Source organism: Procambarus clarkii, chromosome 33 (assembly GCF_040958095.1).
Source record: "Procambarus clarkii isolate CNS0578487 chromosome 33, FALCON_Pclarkii_2.0, whole genome shotgun sequence".
NCBI lineage: Eukaryota > Metazoa > Arthropoda > Malacostraca > Decapoda > Cambaridae > Procambarus > Procambarus clarkii.
The window spans coordinates 17,286,294-17,306,655 of record NC_091182.1 but is presented as its reverse complement, the minus strand read 5'-3'; the positions used below and the strand labels follow the sequence as shown (position 1 = coordinate 17,306,655).

Here is a 20,362-nt window from a genome sequence, read left to right as displayed (position 1 = left end):
ATATATATATATATATATATATATATATATATATATATATATATTATATATATATATATATATATATATATATAGATATAGATATATATATAATATATATTATATAAATTTATATATATATATATTATTTATATATATATTATATATATAATTATATAGGTCATATGTTTTTGTATTTTTGCTGATTTGTTAGTAAATAATAAAAGAAATATAAATTATTTGATTTTTTTTTACCCTTAAATTGGTTTTAATATTTAAATTGAAAACAATAATATAATTTAAAAAAATATAAGAAAAAAAATACATTATAAAATAAAATATAAGAAAAATAATATAATATAATATAAAATTTTATAATTTAATTTCAAGAAATTTGACTTTAAACACAAAGATGTGAAAAGGGTTCAGATAAGGCTCAAACCTTTCACAAGAGATTCATATTGGTGTATGAATGGATTATGAATGACATGTTAGGAGTGTAAAGTTGCCACAACATCTCAAATTAGTGTTAGATACATATGTCTTGGTTATAAGTTTTGGAAACCTATTTAAGTCCACACACAATATCGTATCTGATACGATAAAACAAACGTTTCCAATCCTTTCAAATACTTTCCAGATATGTTGTGGCAACCTAAAATTGTTTGCTGGGATCCAGTGTGTTAATTTGATATAAACACAGTATACATCCAGTGTATATCAAATAACAAAAGCAAATCGAGGTGGACGACTTGAGCTGAATCCTGAACTCTTTGTTCTTACGTTTAAATACGACAGTTTTAAATTTCATGTAAAGTGATTTGTTAATATCATTGTTGTATCACTAGGGTGTCAAGTGTAATATATATATTGACCTTATATCTATGACTATTGCAGTATACAGGGGAGAGAGATCAGCACCAAAGGGTCTTGCACGAGCTAGCGATGGTGGTTTGAAATGGCAGGGAATTCTAGTTTCCTGTTGATCCTTGATGTGTTCAAGCTCCTGGAAGACGATGTGCTGACCGCTCACTTACGCTTTGGGGTGTGTGAAAATGATATGGCTAAGCACTGGATTCCTGGAAGATCTGATTCGTCATTTACGCAAAATGCAGAAGACTAGTGTTTACAGTGACGTAGAAATATTAACTAATGACGTTATTAGACTCCCAGCTCACTGCGCAATACTGCAACCCATCCTCGACTCAAGTCCATTACATCCAGCATTCGACCCCTCAGACGCATTCATAAACTTTTACATGCTATTCATTCAAAACGGGAATTCTCATATATTAATTTATATTATAATATATTAACATTGTGCATATATAAGGCATAGGTTAGGTTAGGTGTTTAGGTTCTGTTGGTGATTATTTGTATTTGTAGTCCGTGGGTGAAGCATTTACTTCACTAATGCACTAATTCAAAAAACAAAGTCAACTTTGATATCAAATCAGCTGTCAGGATAGATGAAAACAGTCCCTGTAGAACAAGGTAATGCTCATCATCTCTATAGTCCTGCTGCTAAGTATAATTGTTACGGACCCGAGCCCAGCGTCCGAGCACGGAGCAGTGACGACATCGCCATCTGTAAGTCTGCTCCCGAAACCCCCTTCAAATGGTCATCGCCATCTAGCGAGGACAGGATATACCGGCCACAGGGGCTGGTTTCCCGTCTTAATCAGCTCCTAACATAGCCATTGCTGACCTCTGGTGAGGTGGCGCTTAGACAGCAACGCCATCTATGGAGTGGATAGGTGGACGTTTGTGTCCTAAGCCTGTAAGTGAGGCGCCCTAGAGTGTCCCTAGTACTAATGACGTGTCTGATTACAGAGTCGACCTGGGACTGCTGTATTGAATGATGGATCAGTCTACCCAAGGCAGCCAAAGTCTCGCCACGTGTTTGCTGAAGCAGCTGCGAGTCTCCCCTGGACGAACACTGTTGAGTGTGTTAGCCTGCCTGTGACGTAGGCAGTACCAGGAATCGTCTTATCTGGGGGTTGGCTGGTGGAAGACTAGCCACTGTGGTGCTAGAGAGAGGAGAGTGATCAGCGGGATCACACGAGGCTCCTGCCTAGGGCTCGCAACCCTAGTATCGGTCGTGGAGTGGCCTACACAGCGGAGCTGATCGGAACCTGCCAGCTACAGGCTGGATTGTGGTTGAAGGCCTCCACGACGGTGCACCCAGTGGGACTGATTTAGCTGGCCTGTGGCCAGGGTAGATTCGCCGAGAGAATCAGAGGATTCTTCATGGGCCAAAGAAGAGAACCAGGGCTACTCATCGTGAGCACCGTGGAGCATCCTATGTCTTCAGAGGAAGACAATTCTGTACATTAGAGTGTATTTATAACCCTGTGTGACTTATTTATTTATGGTGGTGGTGAAATAATATATTTAAATTAGAGCATTTGTATCCCTCACCCTTTAACTTGCGTTACGGCACACATCCCTTGAAAGCCTCTACTAGCTTGGGGCTGGATTCCCAAATTCTAATACCACCAGAAAAGAACCCGGTTACACCCCAGTAGGGCCGTAACAATCTCATCCAAACAGCAGCTAGCAAAAGTCAAACCTCTGTCAATGAGTGCCTTACAAAGCAGTGTAGATCCCTCCTCCACAGGCTGCATATAATTCGCAAACAAACCCAAGTCTTATAAATCAGTGTTACACTGGGAATGGAACGATCATTGTAAAGAAAGAAAAGAAGAGACAAGAAAAAGTGTTAATAACACCTAACAAATTTCTTTAATGACTGACATAACTGAAAACCAGCATTCTTCCAATATCATTACTGAAATATCTCATATCTAATATCAAACCAGACCAATATCAAGTCTACCTATACTTTCAAAAATTTGAAAAAATTATTTGCAAACAGCTTTACTCCTAAGTTGTAAAACAACTTATTCAAGTTCCCTGCCAGTTTGGCTTCCGTTCCCAAAAGAGTACCAATGATGCCATTATTAGTCTGCTTAATATAATTTGCACAGCCTTAAACAAAATTGAGTTCCAATTGGCATCTTTATTGACCTGAGAAAGGCCTTTGATTATGTAAATCATAGCTACCTCTTACTTATACTTCACCACTATGGTATTCGAGGCCTTGCTCTGGACTATTTTCGTTCTTATTTCGGTGACCAATATATATAGTCAATAGCATATCCTCCATTTCTCTCATTGACACTAGGGGGTGCCATAGGGGTGTCACAGGGCAGCATTTTGGTATCTTCTATTTCTTATATTCATTAATGATTTGCCAAATATTTCTAACATTCTTAAACCAATATTATTTGCTGACGATACTACATTCATCTATTCTGACCCCAACCCCCACACACTAAATATTATTGTCAACAGTGAATTAAAAAAAAGTTCACTCGGTGATGTCAACCAACAAACTTACACTAAACATAGAAATGACCTACATTTAATTTGGTAGTAAATCATCAAATCAGACTCGACTTCAGATAGATGATGTTAACATTACCAATAAAAATTAAGGGAAGTTCCTTGGCCTATCCATAGTCAACAGACTGAACTTCGGCACCAGCACCCACATACAACACATTGCCAAAAGAGTTTAAAAAACGGTCGGTATATTTTCTAAAATCGGATATTATGCTCCCCACTCTGCTCTCCTCATTATACTATGCCCTAATCTATCCCTATCTTATTAATTGTATCTGTGCATGGGGTTTAACCACTCCAAATTACCTCAAGCCTTGACGTGTATGAGAGCAAAGTCTTTGTTCTACTTCCCTGTCTTATTATCACAAGTGAATAAGTACGTAAAGTCTTGTTCCACCTGTCAGAGACGAAAAGGTGCCCCAAAGGTACAGGCCCCACTCCAAGAGTTTCTTGAAATTTGAATCTCTAGATAGGGTAGGTGCGGACTTAATTCGTTTGCACAGTAGTTACTCAGGCAATAGGTATGCTCTTGTGTTAGTGGACCATTTGTCCAGGTATACAACCTTGGTAGCACTTCCCCATAAGGACCCTTAGACACTAGCTGACGCATTTTTATGTAGATTCATAACCGTGTTTGGACCTAAAATTTTTGTGTGACCGGGGACAAGAGTTTGTGAATAAGATTTTTCAAGAATGTCTGATCTTAGAAACCACACTCCATACCACCCTCAGGCGAACGGCATGGTAGAACGAACCAACTATACACTAAAATACAGGCTTGCTATTCTGGCAAAGAGAGACCCAGCCTCATGGGATGAACAGTTACCTTATGTACAGTTTTCACTGAACACAGTGGTGCATCAGTCGATTAATACTCAGCCACTCTTACTGTTCACTGGCCATTCATGTAACTTTGCATCAGGCTTGCAATAGTTAACTTCGGAGAGGATTATCATTCAGAATTTCTCAAATTTAAAATGCCTGGAGAGTAGCCGCCGAGGCGTCCAGTCAAGCGCATATGCAGTATGCTCACTATTATGATAGGCAGGTGCGACCATTTGTACTAAAAGAGGGCAGTTTAGTAATGGGACTGAACGAAAGGGGCCCCCGCAAATCCTATTAAAAAATTAGCAGCCAAATGGCAGGGTCAGTATAGAATTTAGAAAATAAGGCCCGGTAAATTTTATAATTAAGGGCATCTTCGATGACCAGACAAACAACAATTCATATTAAACAAAAGGGGGGCATTTGATAGTATTTTAAAAGTTGTTCAATGTCAACCAATATTTTGACAAGTTTTATATGAAAAAGGCTGCAATTGTTCCAAGTTTCAGTATTGCAGCCCAAATAGAAAGGGAGATTTTAAATTTTTATTTTTTACAACGAATTTTACACATTTTCAAGTTTAAATTTACAACCACACCTGCCAGATATAATCATTCTGTGACTTTTCTGACATTAGTATATAATAAAAGATCTCAAGTTGGGGATTTTCCAAAAATCTTTAGTTTTCCTAATACAAATAGTCAAAGTTCCCCCCAAAAATTATGCAAATATATCATGTTTATTGCTATTTATAAAATATATAAATGAACTTAGGAAAAAATGTTTTCTTAGGATTTCAGAGAAACTTTACATATAAGGTGTAAGCTTCCTGTAAACTGAATAAAAAATTTAAGATATTTCAACATCTATGTTACTTGAAAATAAATAAGAAAAAATAAAGTCTAAGGTGTTGCCATCGGTGACTTGAGGTTGACATCAACCAATTTCCTCCAAAATTGGCACCCTTACAGATAGGCTTACATGCAGTCAGGTGTACAAGTTCATGCAAATCACCAGATAATCAAGAGAAAATTATATATATAAAAAAAAAACTTTTTTTAATAAAACTAATTATAATATTTGATATATGCTATTGTGATAGCTGAGATAGACATGATTTCAGTTGACACTTATTTGATAATCGTTTTTGACCATTTTGGATTAATTGACTTTTTTTTCCCCTTCCTATTTATGCTACGATGCTGAGACTTGGACCAGATGAAGCTTTTCATATACAACTAGTCAAAAAAGGTTGATTAAAATCGATACAGTTTTCATTTATTGCATATTTGAATCGAAAACCATTCAAATTCTCCCTAAAGTCATACATTACCAGGGAGGAATTTGGAATTGCTTTCACTAATTCCCTTTCCTGACCCCGTTGAGGAGGATGACCCTCTTTCAACCCTCATTTGCAGTCAGGTTAAACCTTGTCACCCTATGACAAGGTCACGTGCAAACCTGGCAAGTTCTTATAAACTTACTGTATGGTTTAGCCTATTATTTTAGAACTAGTTTAATTTTTTTAGAAGGCAATGAATAAAGATGCTCGTGTGTTTGTACTTTGGGAGGAGTATGTAACCTCCCTGAAATTGGGAGCTGTGCATTTCCAACCCCTGTGTGAGATCCATGCTTCCACCAGTCCTGTAGTTGTGTCTTTCAACTCCATGCCTAACTGTACCCAGCCTCCTCGTCCCATAGAGCCAACCACACGTTGAATAACTGAGATCAATGGAACGGTGTTTATGCTGTTCCTTCTGGCAGGGGGTGCCAGATGCCAGGGGGGAGGAATGAAGCTAGAAACCCCCCACCCCTCCCTCTCAGAGGTGATGTCATAAGTCACCTGGTTGATGCCTCACCCATACAAGGTTGTTCGAAGTATGCTCTCATTAGGAGAGCTGGTTCTAGACGTCAACGAGTAATTATGATGGGCCGTCGCCTTACTGATGTCATCGGAGCATGCCCAACCTAGCTGTATCAACAAAGGCCGATGTAGGACCGGAAGTGGAAGATGTATAGTCGACGAGGAGTGTAAGCCAGCGGCCAGAATATGCAAAGTTCTTCTCTGGTTCTCGAGGAAGCCACGTCTGCTGAAGGAACAAGATGAGTAAGTGATCACAGAGGAACGGCACGATCCCTGTAGAGGGTGCTTAACCCGCCAATAAAGGGACACATTGCACGTCTTTAGGGTTAAAGTTAAGTGTTTGATTAGAAAACGAAGAAAGTTGTTAAGGCCTAGTATGCTGTGATGAAGACATCAGCGGATGGAAACTTAGAGCTGTAGTCAGGAACTACTCATCTCTCACCACGCCAACACCGCCTCAACGCCTATAATTGCTCACTTCTATAGGAAGACCTCGTTGGTGTCAACGTCCCAGCACTTCGGTCAAGACAATATCAAGATTGCAAAGTAAACTAGAAGATGATGTAAACCTTGAAGGTTGTTGAATCCTGAGGACTGTTTGCCAGACTGCCACTGCTGAATGGACAGTTGGGACTAATATTATTAAAAGCAGGATTTTATACTTAAAGCCTAGATGATTATAATTGTACTTAGGTTAGATTTTTTTTAAAGGAAATAAATTTTTGTCTGGAGGACCAGTCTGGGATAAGACAATCATGTTTAACGTACACATGGTTTTGTCTTAACTCTGGGAAAAGAGATGTGACAGTTGAGGTGACTTTAGTAGAGACTTGGGATAGTATTTGACTTACGAAACCTCGCCTCGAGTAGTTCAAAAGTTGGAAGGCTATCCCTTGTTACCAGATTCAAATCCGTCCAATCAAGGAAAAATTGGGGATGAACGTTTAGAAAAGCTTGTTACAAAGGAGGGAAGGGGTTACGGGCTATTCATGCCTGTGCCACCTCTTGGGTGGCTTAACCACTGTGATGAGTCGAGTTTATAGTGGCATTCCCCCTGTGCAGATGAAATCAAGTGTTCCCAAAAAATTCTTTTTCCTTTGTAAAATTATATATTCCCTTCCCTGAACATGTCTATCTAAAAATAAATATATTTCACTTTGGCTGTGGGGATGTGGACAAGGTGTGCTGTGACCATCACGGGCTGGTCGCCCAAGAGTAAAGCTCCCAGACACAGTCGCCTTGGCCATTCAAGTACCGCAAGTTGCCACAAATGTTTCCAATTATATGTGCCATGTATTTCCAATGCTTTTTTTATCATATACAATGCATATTTGTGTCCTTTACAATGTGTTTACAGTAGAATGTTCATATTGTTCCATGGAACTGTGATTCATATATCAGTAACGTGTCCACAATAAATGTTTATTGTCGCAATATTACTTGTTAAAAATTCACTAAAATTACAATATGTACAGTTTCACGCACTATTTACACATTATCACACTGTATTACACACACAGTACTTCGGAAGTGAGTAATAATCAAGGAAGTAGTCCATGGTACATAGCGGGATTTTGCTCTCGTTGCACCAGGTACAGATAGATTTTCGCTTCCTGTTTCTTCGTTCTGTGTGCTTGCAAATAATGTGCTCATGTAGACCCTTGGTTTTAGTACTTGTAGGTGGTATGTAGCCAAGCTTGTAAATCATAAGGTAGTATTTAAAAGATTATAGGAAAAGATCAATTTGTAAGGTAGTTTTGAAAAGATCGCTTTGTAAGGTGCCACACAGGAAGAGATTCAGCCAACCTCTAAGAGTGTCAATCTAGAAGAGATTAAGGAATTCTGAAAGGGATTCAGCTATTCTCGAAAATATCTATGGAAAACACCACCATGGAAGCCGCTAACACTGTTCATCTGTGCTACTTATATCAGATGCATCATCACTGAACGCAGAAAACGATTCATCTATGTATCATCTATATAAACTGAGAGTCCACCTGGCGCTGCCGTGGGGTACAGACGTGTCGTCTGGCCGCTGGTAGTTTGGGATGTTCGCTGTCTTCGTCACCAGGGGGTATGGGCGTCTCTGCCCCCCCCCCCTGCTGTTGTTGCTGGCTGCGTGTTGACGTGGCGAGCTTGCCATGGATGGTCCCCTTCCTCCTGTTAAGCGCGTGAACTCCGTGGGCCTGGAGTTCACTGGTCGTGCTGGATATGCGGCTATTGAAATGGTCATGTGCGACATGCCCCGTGTCCCTGTGATGGCCGTTTACGGTGTTGAGCTTGTAACTGCCCACCGGGTTGTCATCAAGTTCGTGACGGAGGAGGCGTACCGTGATTTTCTCCGTCGTTATGAGGGACGTTCGTTGTCGCTGCCGGGTGGTGCCGGCTCTGTATCCATCTCGGACCGTAGTGGTGCACTGACGTATGTCAGTGTGCATGGGGCGCCCCTGGAGTTTCCCGAGGACGTTCTCCGGCGTTACTTTCAGCGGTTTGGAGCGGTCATCAGTGTGAGGGTCAACACGCTCTCCTCTGGGAGGTATGCAGGTAGGCGGACGAACGTTCGCACCTTGGGGATGCGCCTGCGGTCGGATATTCCATCTTCGGTCCGGCTTCTGGGGTACTACGTCCGGGTATACTATGCCCGGCAGCCTCGTACCTGTTTCCAGTGTCGCCTGTTGGGGCATCAGGCTGCCAGGTGCGATGCGGCCCCGGTTGCTCAAGTCAACTTGTTCCGGGAAGAGGATTTCCCGCTGCTCCCTCTGGACGAGGACTCCGGGGGTGAGGAGGTGAGCGTCCCGTTCGTTGCCGAGGCTCCCTCTGCGTCGCCCGACGTTCCCCCGGTTGTCATCGACCCTCCTCCGGATGTTGCGGTGCCGTCGGATGCTACTCCTGCTCCTGTCGCTGTTGCTCCCGTGGACCTTCCTGTTGCTCCCTGTGAGGCATCGCCGTGTGCACACCCGACTTCAGCTGCTGCGCCTGGCCCTGCATCCTCGCCTCGGGTCCCGGCTGTGCTAGGTGCTGGGGTGGCTGTGGGGGCCCCTGATGTGTGTGGTCCAGATCCCCCTATGGTCGAGGCTGCTGCTGTTCTGCGGCGGGCGTCAGTTTGTCCGGCTAGTGGGGCCCGTGTTTCTGAGTCACCTTCCGGCTCTGACGATCTCAGGCCGGTGCCCAAACGTTCCTGGCGTTCGTCGTCTGCCTGGGCTGATGTTGGGGAATTTAGTGACTGTGGGTCTTCGGGTGTGGATGGAGTGGTTCCGGATGCGTCGCTGGCTCCGCAGTTAGTGGTGGCGGAAGTCCATGTGCCTACTGACGTTGGTGCCTGTGTCTCGGGTGTGCCTGATGTTTCTTCTCCACAGGGGGCCTCTCCGCGGTGGGGCGTGGTGGCCTCCGCTGCCAGGGATGATGGGGATGAAGGGGTTGGGTGTGGCCTGGTGGTGACCTTGCGGAAGGATGTGCGCAGTTCGGTATCCCGGCAGTCGTCCGGTGGTGTGCCCGTGGGCGCTGGTGCCCCTGTGATGGTGCCTTCTGTCCGGCTCCCTCCTCTGAGGATGTCCGTTGGGGACTTGGGGACTGTGTTACCGGAGTCTGTGATGCCGTTGGGTCACTGGGCGCGGATTGCTCTGTTACCGATCTGCGAGGAGGCGCTGGACTTTCAGGGTGGGGCAGTTCCATTGGTGTGGGAGCATGTGCCGGTCACTCGGATCAGGAGTGATACCATTTGGGTGCCCTGTTTGAGGGTGTTTGTGGCCAATGTCCCGGATGATATGGCGTCCCCGGTGGAAGGTCAGGGCCCTTGGCAGTGGTTGCGATGGGAGGCGTTCCATGTACGATTCCCTCGGGACGTGTTTCCGGGCAAGTATGTCTGATGATTTTCTCCTTTTGTGCTTACTTTTGTGCTGTGTGCCCTTCTGGCCGTTTGTTTGCCTTCTGGTAGTTTGTGCCCGTGACTCTCCCTTTGTGGCGAGGCGGGTGGCTTGGTGTGTGTTTTAGTCTTCATGTATTTATTTTGTTATTACCGTGCCCTATGTTTTATTTTATGCTTGTGTGTTGTGTTTGTCTTTTATATGTATCTTTTTTTTATATTTTTTGTTTGTTATTGGCTGGTTGTGTGGTGTGCTATTTTATTGTATTTTTTATTATATTTCATTTTGTTCATACTGTTGTGCTTTGTTGTCGGTCCTTCAGGCCGGCGCTTCTGTTTTGTTTCATGCTGCTAAAATGTTTTAACTTGTTATGTTCTTGTTTTGCTTTCATTGCATGCTTGTTTGTGATTGCTTTCTGTTTTGTTCTCTATTTATAACCTTTTGTATATTTATTCGGCATTTCCTGTACCCTTTCCAGTTTTGGTATTTGTTGTCGGTCCTTCTGGCCGGCGGTTTCTTGTTTTGTTCTGTTATGTTCCTAATTTTATGTTTTATTGTAATTTAAATCGCATGCTTGCATGTAAAAATATAAATACAAAAAAAAATCTATATAAACTGGAGATGGCATAGGTGGGCAAGGGTGGAACCAGAGCTATGTAGCGAGTAAACTTGTACTCGCTCCGTTATCATCATCTTAATGGCATAACTAATTAGCACGAACTACACAAGCTGTAATCCTATCCCTATTTACAGGTAACGATTTTTCCATCCTTCTATCTTACTGTGAGGTGTAGTCACCGTATATAAACAAGCGATTTGAGTATAGCAAAGCAGTACAATTTCCAGTCAAGAATGTAGCACTCTGCGTAGGCAGTTCTAATCGTTTCCAAGACGCTACAGCTTCGACACAGAACAGGCAGCAGACCAGGACCGCATCCAGCTACAACGCTCTCCCACAGAGCTCTGCGACTCCTGCCTCACTCAGCTCTCTGCTCTGCTCCAAGCTCCGTCTCAACGTCTACGACACTGCTGTATCCAGGACTACTAAATAAATATGAAACTCGCTAAACACTATCTAATCTACCCAATAACGTAACATAATCGTATGTTACAGCTTCAACTGGATATGCTCGCTGTATCGTCCTCATAGGTGCTGTATCACTTGCATCTGACCTTTGTGTTACGTCTTTATTGCACCTAGCTTCACCAATATCATGGTGAAGCTAGGTACAATAGACCCTTATGTTATTCAAATACTAAGGACTGAATTTCACCGACAGAGTGCGATCTTCCAACAATGCATCGGACAAGTGTTTGGGAGCCAGAGGCACTTGCGGCAGCCATGGTTGCTCACTTAGTACTAACCCAGCCAGCAGCTCTAGGGCATTCTGTGAATTTTTTCCAAGATGGCTGCCTCTCACTGGAGGCCTCGAGTCCATTTCGTACACAACCTACCGCTCACGTATTTTGAATGGGTACGAAAAAATCAAAAAGAGTTCTCTCAGTTGGCACAGTTCAGTGGTTATTCATCAATTAATCGAGGGAAGGGGAGTTGTGTTCTGGGTCTCTGACAGACAGGAGTCTGGGGTGTAGTTCGGCATCACAGGGGAAGGGAGACTGACGATCAGGTGCCTACATGGAAGCTTCATCACTGCTGTAAGTCGGAAATCCCCCACACACACACACACAAACATAAGTTACCCCCATAAAGAAAAAAAAGTGGGTTATTCTGTGACATCATACAAGACGTATATTTATATATCTCATCTCCTTTTAAACCTCAGTCTAGTATTTAAACTTAATATAAAAGTGTTCACTAGGACTGAATATAATTGAACAGCTTAATATAATAGTTACAGCTTAACTATTCCTTAATCATAAATAGAACAACCAAATATTTTAGGACGGCTACCCTAGAGGCGTCGTCACGTACGCCGTAGAATCATAACAAAACACGCTGTAGAGGTGGCTCCTTCCATACAAGCTGGTATAACTCGATAGACTCCCACATTACGTGTCAACAAGCGAGCAAAACCACAACAGCACCTCTACAACCACAGGAACACCAGTATCCATCTTACCAAGAATTTTGTGTATATTTTGGTCATTTATAACAAATAGGTTAGGCGGTTATACTGTGGGATAAAAATCCCTAACACGTACGTACTCTACATTATACATCCCTCTTATTACAAGTCATACCTGTACCTTAATATGTTAATGTGCTTTTACTAATGCTAAACATTTAAAAATCCCCAACAGGTAATTGTGAAGTTAGAGACTGAAGCAGACAGTTGGCTCCCAACAATGTTTAACCCAGTTGTACACCAACCTTGCAGGCCTCCAGATAGCTGCCATTACGTGGTACTCTAAGGCACAGGGCCACACCCTAATCTGATGCTACAATGAACAAATCCACAAGGGCCGTGACGAGGATTCGAACTGTTGATGCTACAATTACACAGCCTTAGCAGGCCACAACTACAGTATCAGATAAGGCCCTTTTGTGTTTAATACTGTAGATAGAGTAGTTTACATGATTAAATTAACTACTAGTATAACAGTAGATTAGACCACCATATGTGGTATGATTTATCATTTTCATATTAAAGACTAGGTAAACAATTTGCGGTTTATGAAGAATCCACTTCAAAGAGGTTTAAGCTACAAATTGCCCCCCCCCTCACAACTGAGTGTGATAAGTTCTAGCAGCTGAATCAGAATGTACACAGCCCACTAACTAACCAACTAAGAACTAACTCAGAAGAAAAATAATATAATATTAAAGTCAATTGAAAAAAATTAAATAAAGTAAATATTTAAAATTAAAAAAAAGACAATAAAACCTGCTAGGATTTTCCCTCAAGTTATGGTCCTCAACGAACAGGATAAAACATAAAAATTTGTGCAATATTTACACTATTTACATTAACACTAAATTATAGCAGGAAGACACTTACTTATTTTTGAAGCCTAACTTTTTCAATCTCTGCTAACAGTGAACAGAACTTACAACTAAGCACTATTATTGTTCCGAGGCCTGAACGAAAAGAACAATTGTGCTTTTTCATTACAAGAGGTTGATAAGAGGCTAATTTACCCATAAATGTATATGATTTTTATAATTGTAAGCATTTACATAATAATTGCACCATAACAATTACTGCATAGCACAATTTACAATAATTCTTACACAGGGGGAAGAACATTTTAGGCTGGTGTTGTACATCAACCTAGTCTAATTTATTGTGCTAACCTGGTGTAAGGGTAAGAATTTACATTTGTCTAGAGTTGAACCTATATTACAACCACGCAAGCCCATATTTTTATGCAGTTTCTTATGACAACCCGAGTTGTGTTGTCTACATAAATTATTACTAAAGTTATGGTAATATTAACTATAATCATTTCACCTTTGAGTGTTAATCTGTGCTCTGCACCAAGTGATAATTAAGGAGCTAACTTGAGATAAAACCAGCATAGATACAAGGTTACCACTCAAATTATAGTGTGTATGATTATATAATGTGTATTTTAAATGATAAAATAGCTCTAGTTCGGAATCTAGTAGCTCTACTAGCTCAAGTGCTAGTAACAGTATAAATCAAAGTCCAACAAGGCTAAGCATTAGTACATCTGCAACACGGCTAGCAAATACAGTCATCATGTCTACTACCAAAAATGTAAAAGCGACCCTCGCAGGTATGAAGGGTCACATAACAGATCAGTAAATGCGATGATTTATGTAAACACACTCCAGTTGATTATGTAGAACTGGAGAGCCATCATAAGGTTACAGAGAGCAAATTTATGTAAAAGAACAAATCCTGAAATATAAGTATGTTCTTGCTGTTATTAACATCGAAGATGATGCAATGGAAGCTGTAGTACAAGAAAATACAGATTATGAAGATGCAAAACAAAGTTACAACACTTTGTCAAGTTAATAACCATACACAAGGCCACTACAAACATTGCAGCCAGTGCTTCCCAAAATCCGACACAACCTGAAGTCAAATTACCATCAGTCTCCCAACTTTCTCTGGTACAGAGGACGAGAGTTGTGGTAACTTCTGGAACAAATTTGTCGATTCAGTGGACCACAAAATGTACATATTTGCAGGATGTCTTAAAGGATGAAGTGATAAAGGTGGTCTGTAATTTGACCTTCATTGATGATGGTTATGATAGCACAGTACAGCTCCTTAAGGAAAATTATGCTAAGCCAGACAGGGCTATCAGACTTCTAACCCCAAAAATCCTTGATATTCTCCCTCCAGATGGATCAGCTGACTCACCCCAAGCCTTTAGACTGGAGCTTGAGTCCTTGCTCAAGGCGCTTAACAAGGTGAATCTGGATGAATCGGACTGGATAATCCAAGTCCACATGAGACGCAAATTACCCAGTGACGTACTGGATAAGTTGTTTGTCTTACATAACAAATCTTCTCTAACTGTAAAGGTGATAACGGAAGGTTTGAGATCCATCATAGAAAGATAACGAGATAAGCGACATCTAAGCGAAATGGAAAAGATGGAAAAGCGACATCTAAACCTTCTTTAACCACTAATAGTAAGCAACAGAGTACAAACAGTACTCCAACAAAGTACTCGTCACGGCCCACAAGGGCCGTGACGAGGATTCGAACCTGCGTCCAAGAGTAATAAAGTAAGGGCGAAGTAAGTTCAGTAGAACTTCGGTTTCAACTCTTGACCATGACTTGGCTCATTCTATTAAGGCAGCGTCTGGGATGCTTTTGGACGCAGGTTCGAATCCTCGTCACAGCCCTTGTAGGCTTGTTCATTTGATGCATCACGTTGTGATTTCCGTGTGTAACCTTGCATTCATATTCACTTCTCTAGCTGTTTTACACACTGTGCGAGTTAGAAAGGTTGCTATCATAATTCTGACATAAGGGCCCACTACGAATCCAGTAATCTATTGCTAGTATTACGTTCCATAGTCCCGGATCTGTCTCTTGGATTGCCAACTCCTTTACTGTTACAGATATGGGTATTTCCTCTTGTAAAATGTCACCAGCAGCAGCAACAGGCAATGATGGTATGGCTGTTGAAACTGGATGATTGATAAACAGGAATGGATGTAGATGTGGATGCTGTATCTGAAGGAATGGTATGAGAGGCTGTCGTTGCACCTGTGTTGAGAGCCATGATGCTTATTTTGGAAGTTTTCCTATTTTCTTCTCATCAGCTCTCTCCCTCTCCTGTGCTCCATTCAGAACATTACGTTTAATTTCTGATGAAAGGGTTATTCACTTGGAAATATATTTCTTAAATACTTAATCCAACACCAGGATGTAGTGTTATACAAGTGTGCTTGCAACATTACCTTAATATTTAAACATCCTGCTTCCATAATGAACATGTCCTATGCTCGTGGGGCCCTCAGGCAAGTGCCCATCGGGCCCAGACGGTAAGACGGCTCTGCTCTTCAGATACATATTTACACAATAGAAAAAAATCATAAGAAAATTACTAAGCCAATACTATTGTATTTAATTACGCATGTATTAGAGAAAACCTGCTCTCAAAATATACTAACAATTATATACATTCACATACACGGCAGGTGAGCTCGGGGAGACATGATCACTACCTACAAAATTCTAAGAATCGACAGGGAATAAAGATAAATTTTTAACACTGGTGGTATGTGAACAAGGGGACAGGTGGAAGCCGAGTACCCAAATGAGCCACAAGGACGTCAGAAGGAACTTTTTCAATGTCAGTAGTTAACAAATGGATTGCATTAGGCAGTGATGTGGTGGAGGGTGACTCCATACACAGTTACAAATGTAGATATGATACAGCCCAGTAAGCTCGGGAAACTGTACACTAGATGATTGTCAGTTGAGAGGGGACTAAATAACCAGAGCTCAACCCCCGCAAGCACAACTAGGCGAGAATACTGATGAGGGTCCTCACACAGCTCTCGTACCCTTGTTAATGACCCCGTTAAGAATTGTCATTATTTCACACAAGGACAACAGGGACCCTAGCTAGTCCCCTGATGACTGCCAGAAACACTGTCTCCCGAGGGTGGAAGAGGTGAGGTGCATGCATCCCCCATGATCACCACACTGGGTTATTATGTCTTTGGTTCTTGGTTGTTGGGGTACACATCTCTTCACCCAGTGCAACATTATACTCGCTAACCGTGGCTTCCCCCCAACTACTTCCTGTCGTAGCCGTCAAGCAAATTAGAGACTAGATTACCCCCACAGTCCTACTCTGGATTAGGTTCCCCCCTCAACAGCATCAACACTACTGCGAGCTTCTGGTTAACTATTGGCCTTTAGTTTAGAACCGACACACGCAACCAGGCAGAAATGTCACGGCTGTTTCTGATGAGTTTCGTCTTGAGCTGTAACTGTCAGGACGCTCGCTAACAGGTTCATCAAAATGGAGACCACAAGTAATGGAGGCACTGACTACTATCGTCACTAGGATCACCACCAGACAAACTGGCAATTATTGCTTTTGAGCTAGAGGGGTTGACTGATGCAGTCAAGGACACAAAGGACAAGGCAGAAGAACTACAAAACCACCTTAGAAGAGAAATGTCATCTGCCGAAAGGGTAGAATTAAAGCGTAAACTGAAACGCACTAAGCACAAATTATTGCTCAAAACCAGAGCAGCTAACAAGTAAGTAATTATCAAAAGAAGGCACCAAACCGGGAAGGCTATGTAGCACCATCAAATGCGCAAAATAATTAGAGGGCGCTAAATATCACCAAGGATACCAATACGAGAACAAAAATGCATAAGGCGAACGATATCACAAGTATCCGAGTCACCAAGAATTCTAATGAGGGACAGGTGACCGCGAGGGGCAGGTCGGAAAGCAAGACACACGCTCGTCCTGGAAGTCAGGACATTCAAGAAGGACATGCACGACCGTAAGAGGGACAATGCAACTAGGACAATGAGGAGCAGGGCGGCGCTCCATCAAGTGACCATGGGTTAAGCGAGTATGGCCAATACGCAACCTCGCCAGAGCTGTTTCCCACCGCCGGTTACGGTGGAAGGACGGCGGCCACGAGGAAACACAACATTTAGGAGTACGGAGCTTGTTACCAGTAACAGACAACCAAGAAGCCTGCCAATGGGTAAGGACTGAGGAACGGATAACCGGGTAAAAGTCGGAATACGGAATGCCGTTACGAGAGATGGGACAAGAAGCGGACAGCTTCCTTGGCGGCGGCATCCGCACGCTCATTTAAAGACACACCAATATGGCTGGGAACCCAACAAAACTCAACCGACTTAAATTTACTGTGAACAAGAAACAACCAATGCTGGATCTTGACAACTACTGGATGAACCGGATTAAAGGACCCGAGAGCCATGAGGGCACTACGAGAGTCAACAACAACTACAAAGGAAGACTGACAACGAGAAAGCAGGAGACGAAGAGCATAGAGAATAGCATAAAGTTCTGCTGTAAAGATGCTAGTCTCCGGAGGTAAGCGACACAAGTGTGATCAGGAAAAACAACAGAGTAGCCAACACCGTCCGCCGACTGACCCATCGGTGAAGACAGAAACGGAGCGGGAGTGAGAAGAAAAGTGTTCAAGGAAAAGGCATTTTAGAACCGTAGGAGGGGTAAAAGCTTTAGTGATACGGGTCAAGGAAGTACAAAACCGCGGAAGAGGGACTCTCCACGGGGGGCAAAGAAGGAACAACACGAGGAGAAACATTAGAAATACGAACGGAAAGACAATCCTGGAGGCGAGATAACCGGACAGAAAGAGGGAGGTGGTGAAGAGGAACAGGAACCGCAGGAGGGGTAAAAGATAAAGCACGACAGAGGCGAGAGGAAGGATGTTGTAAGGACCGCGCAAGATAGCGAAGACAGTAGCGATCACGGCGGTCCTGGAGAGACAGGAAGCCAGTGTCAACATAAAAGCTAAGGACGGGAGTCGAACGAAAGGCACCAGAACTGAGGCGCAACCCAGTATGGTGCAAAGCATCAAGACGGCGAAGAGTAGAAGGAGAAGCAGACGAGTAAGCAGGGCAACCATAATCGAGCTTAGACAGGACGAGAGAGGAATGTAAAGCAAGGAGAGTGCGCCTATCTGCCCCCCAAGAAGTATGGGACAAGACCCGAAGGAGGGTAAGAGCCTTAGAGCACTCAACACGGAGGTAAGAGATATGGGGAGACCAAGACAAATGAGTGTCAAGGAATAACCCCAAAAGCTTCGCGGAATCCTTGTATTCAAGGGGATGACCATAAAGTGACAGAGGGACGAAGAACAACCCATTTCCGCGTAAAAGTCATGGCACAAGTCTTAGAAGTAGAGAACTTGAAGCCATGATCGGTGGCCCAAGACGACACGGCATCAATTGCAAGTTGAAGCCGGCGCTGAAGGAGAGGCGAATCATCACCCTGACAGCAAAGGGCAAGATCATCGACATAGAGAGCTGAGACGACACCAGAAGGAAGAGAGGAAAGAAGACCATTGAGGGCAACCAGAAAAAGAGTAGTGCTCAGAACACTACCATGGGGCACACCTTCGTATTGCTGAAAAGAGGCAGAGCGGGGTACCAAGGCGCACCCGAAAGGAACGACGGGAGAGGAAGCTGTGGAGAAAGAGAGGGAGATGACCACGAAGGCCAAAAGAATGAAGTTGAGATAGAATATGATATCGCCAAGTGGTGTCGTAAGCCTTTTCCAGGTCAAAAAGGACGGCAACAACGGAGGTCTTCGCAGCAAAAGCAGTACGAATATAGACCTCCAAGTTCACCAGAACATCTGTCGTGCTGCGACACTTGCGGTAACCAAATTAAGAAGGGGAGAGGAGATGATGGTGTTCCAGGAACCACATCAGACGAACGTTAACCATACGTTCAAAGAGTTTGCAGACAACTTGTGAGAGCAATAGGGCGAAAGTCCTTAGGGGAAGTACCCAGAGACCCCGGTTTGCGAACAGGGAGGACAACGGCATCGAGCCAGTCCTCAGGGACTGACGACTCCTCCCAGATCAGATTATACAGACTCAGTAAATACTGAGACGTGCACGGAGGGAGATGGCGAAGCATCTCATAATAAATACCATCGGAGCCCGCCGCCGTAGAACCGCAGAGGGCCAGGTCAGAACGAAGTTCAGAAAGAGAGAAGGGATCATTATAGAAAGAGAGAAGGGATCATTATAGGGAAGCTGAAGATGAGTGCAGAAATCTAAAGGAGTGCAGAAATCAATTGCAAGTTGAAGCCGGCGCTGAAGGAGAGGCGAATCATCACCCTGACAGCAAAGGGCAAGATCATCGACATAGAGAGCTGAGACGACACTCAAGGACAGGTTTACGAAGAAGAAAAGATTGGGGAAGATGAAGACCAGAGCTAACAGAAGAAAAGTGGGAACCCAGTACGGTAGCGACCTGCAACGAGTCCGCCACAAGAGTATCATGGAGGTGAAGGACCGGTGAAACATCGGGAACGAACTTACCCGCTATCTTGCGGATACGCTTCGATCTGGGCCAGAGGAGTTTCGGACGTAATTGTCGAGACATAAGATGCCCAACATTCACGTTTAGCCGTACAGATGGCCCTACGGGCCACCGAACTCGCTTTCGGAAAGAAAAGAAAAGAATCGGTCGTCTGTCTACGGCGGTGCCTCTTCCAGGCTGCACGCTTACAGCGGACAGCCCGAGCACAGTCCGCATTCCACCAGGGAACGCACTTCCGTGGACCCCGAGAGGAAGAGCGAGGGATAGAGCGGAAGGCAGCGTTGAAGACAGTTTCATGAAAAAGGAGGAGAGCGCGAGAGAGAGGCAGAAGGGAGAGGTCAGAGAGAGTAGCACTGAGGGTAAATAGGGTCCAGTCCGCCTTAGCAAACTGCCACCTAGGGAAAGAGGGAAGGGCGAAAAGAGGAAAAGGAAACAAGGATGGGGAAATGATCACTTCCATGGAGGTCATCAAGAACCTGCCACGTGAAATCTAAGTAAAGAGAAGAAGAGCAGAGTGAAAGATCAAGACAAGAAAGGGTGCGAGTCCGAGAGTCCAAATGAGTGGGCTCACCAGAATTCAGAAGAGACAGGAATAAGAGAGGAGAAACGGCTCAAGAAGGCGACCCCGGGTATTCGTCAGAACGTCACCCCAAAGAGAATGACGACAATTGAAGTCACCCAGCAGGAGCACAGGCTCCGGCAAGGAGTCAAGGGGGTGTTTCAAATCAGGAAGAGAAAGCGGGACACTCGGGGGGAGATAAATGGAACAAACTGTGTACCATTTCCCCACAAAGATACGAGCAGCAGAACAATGGAGAGGCGAAGAAAAAAGTAAAGGAACAAAGGGAATATCAGCACGAATCAAGAGAGCAGAAGAATTGGAAGCCCCAGCTTCTCCCCCCCTCCCCCCTGGGGGGGGGGGGAGAAAGGAATAGCCACGAAAACGACCAG

The 20,362-nt window shown here is 43.4% G+C and overlaps 1 protein-coding gene across 2 annotated transcripts in view; it reads right to left on the bottom strand.

Moving 5' to 3' along the window:
* LOC138370863 (uncharacterized) overlaps positions 1-20,362 on the bottom strand; it is a 138,641-nt gene that overhangs the window by 76,875 nt on the left and 41,404 nt on the right. Inside the window, exon 3 of one of the 2 annotated variants that reach the window (XM_069335472.1) lies at positions 5,409-6,299. The exons of the other annotated variant lie outside the window; for it this stretch is intronic. Within the exon in view, the coding sequence (XP_069191573.1) occupies positions 6,162-6,299 (138 nt within the window). The 3' untranslated portion in view covers positions 5,409-6,161. Of the gene's footprint in view, positions 1-5,408; positions 6,300-20,362 lie in introns of those variants that run through there. 2 annotated transcript variants of the gene reach the window in all.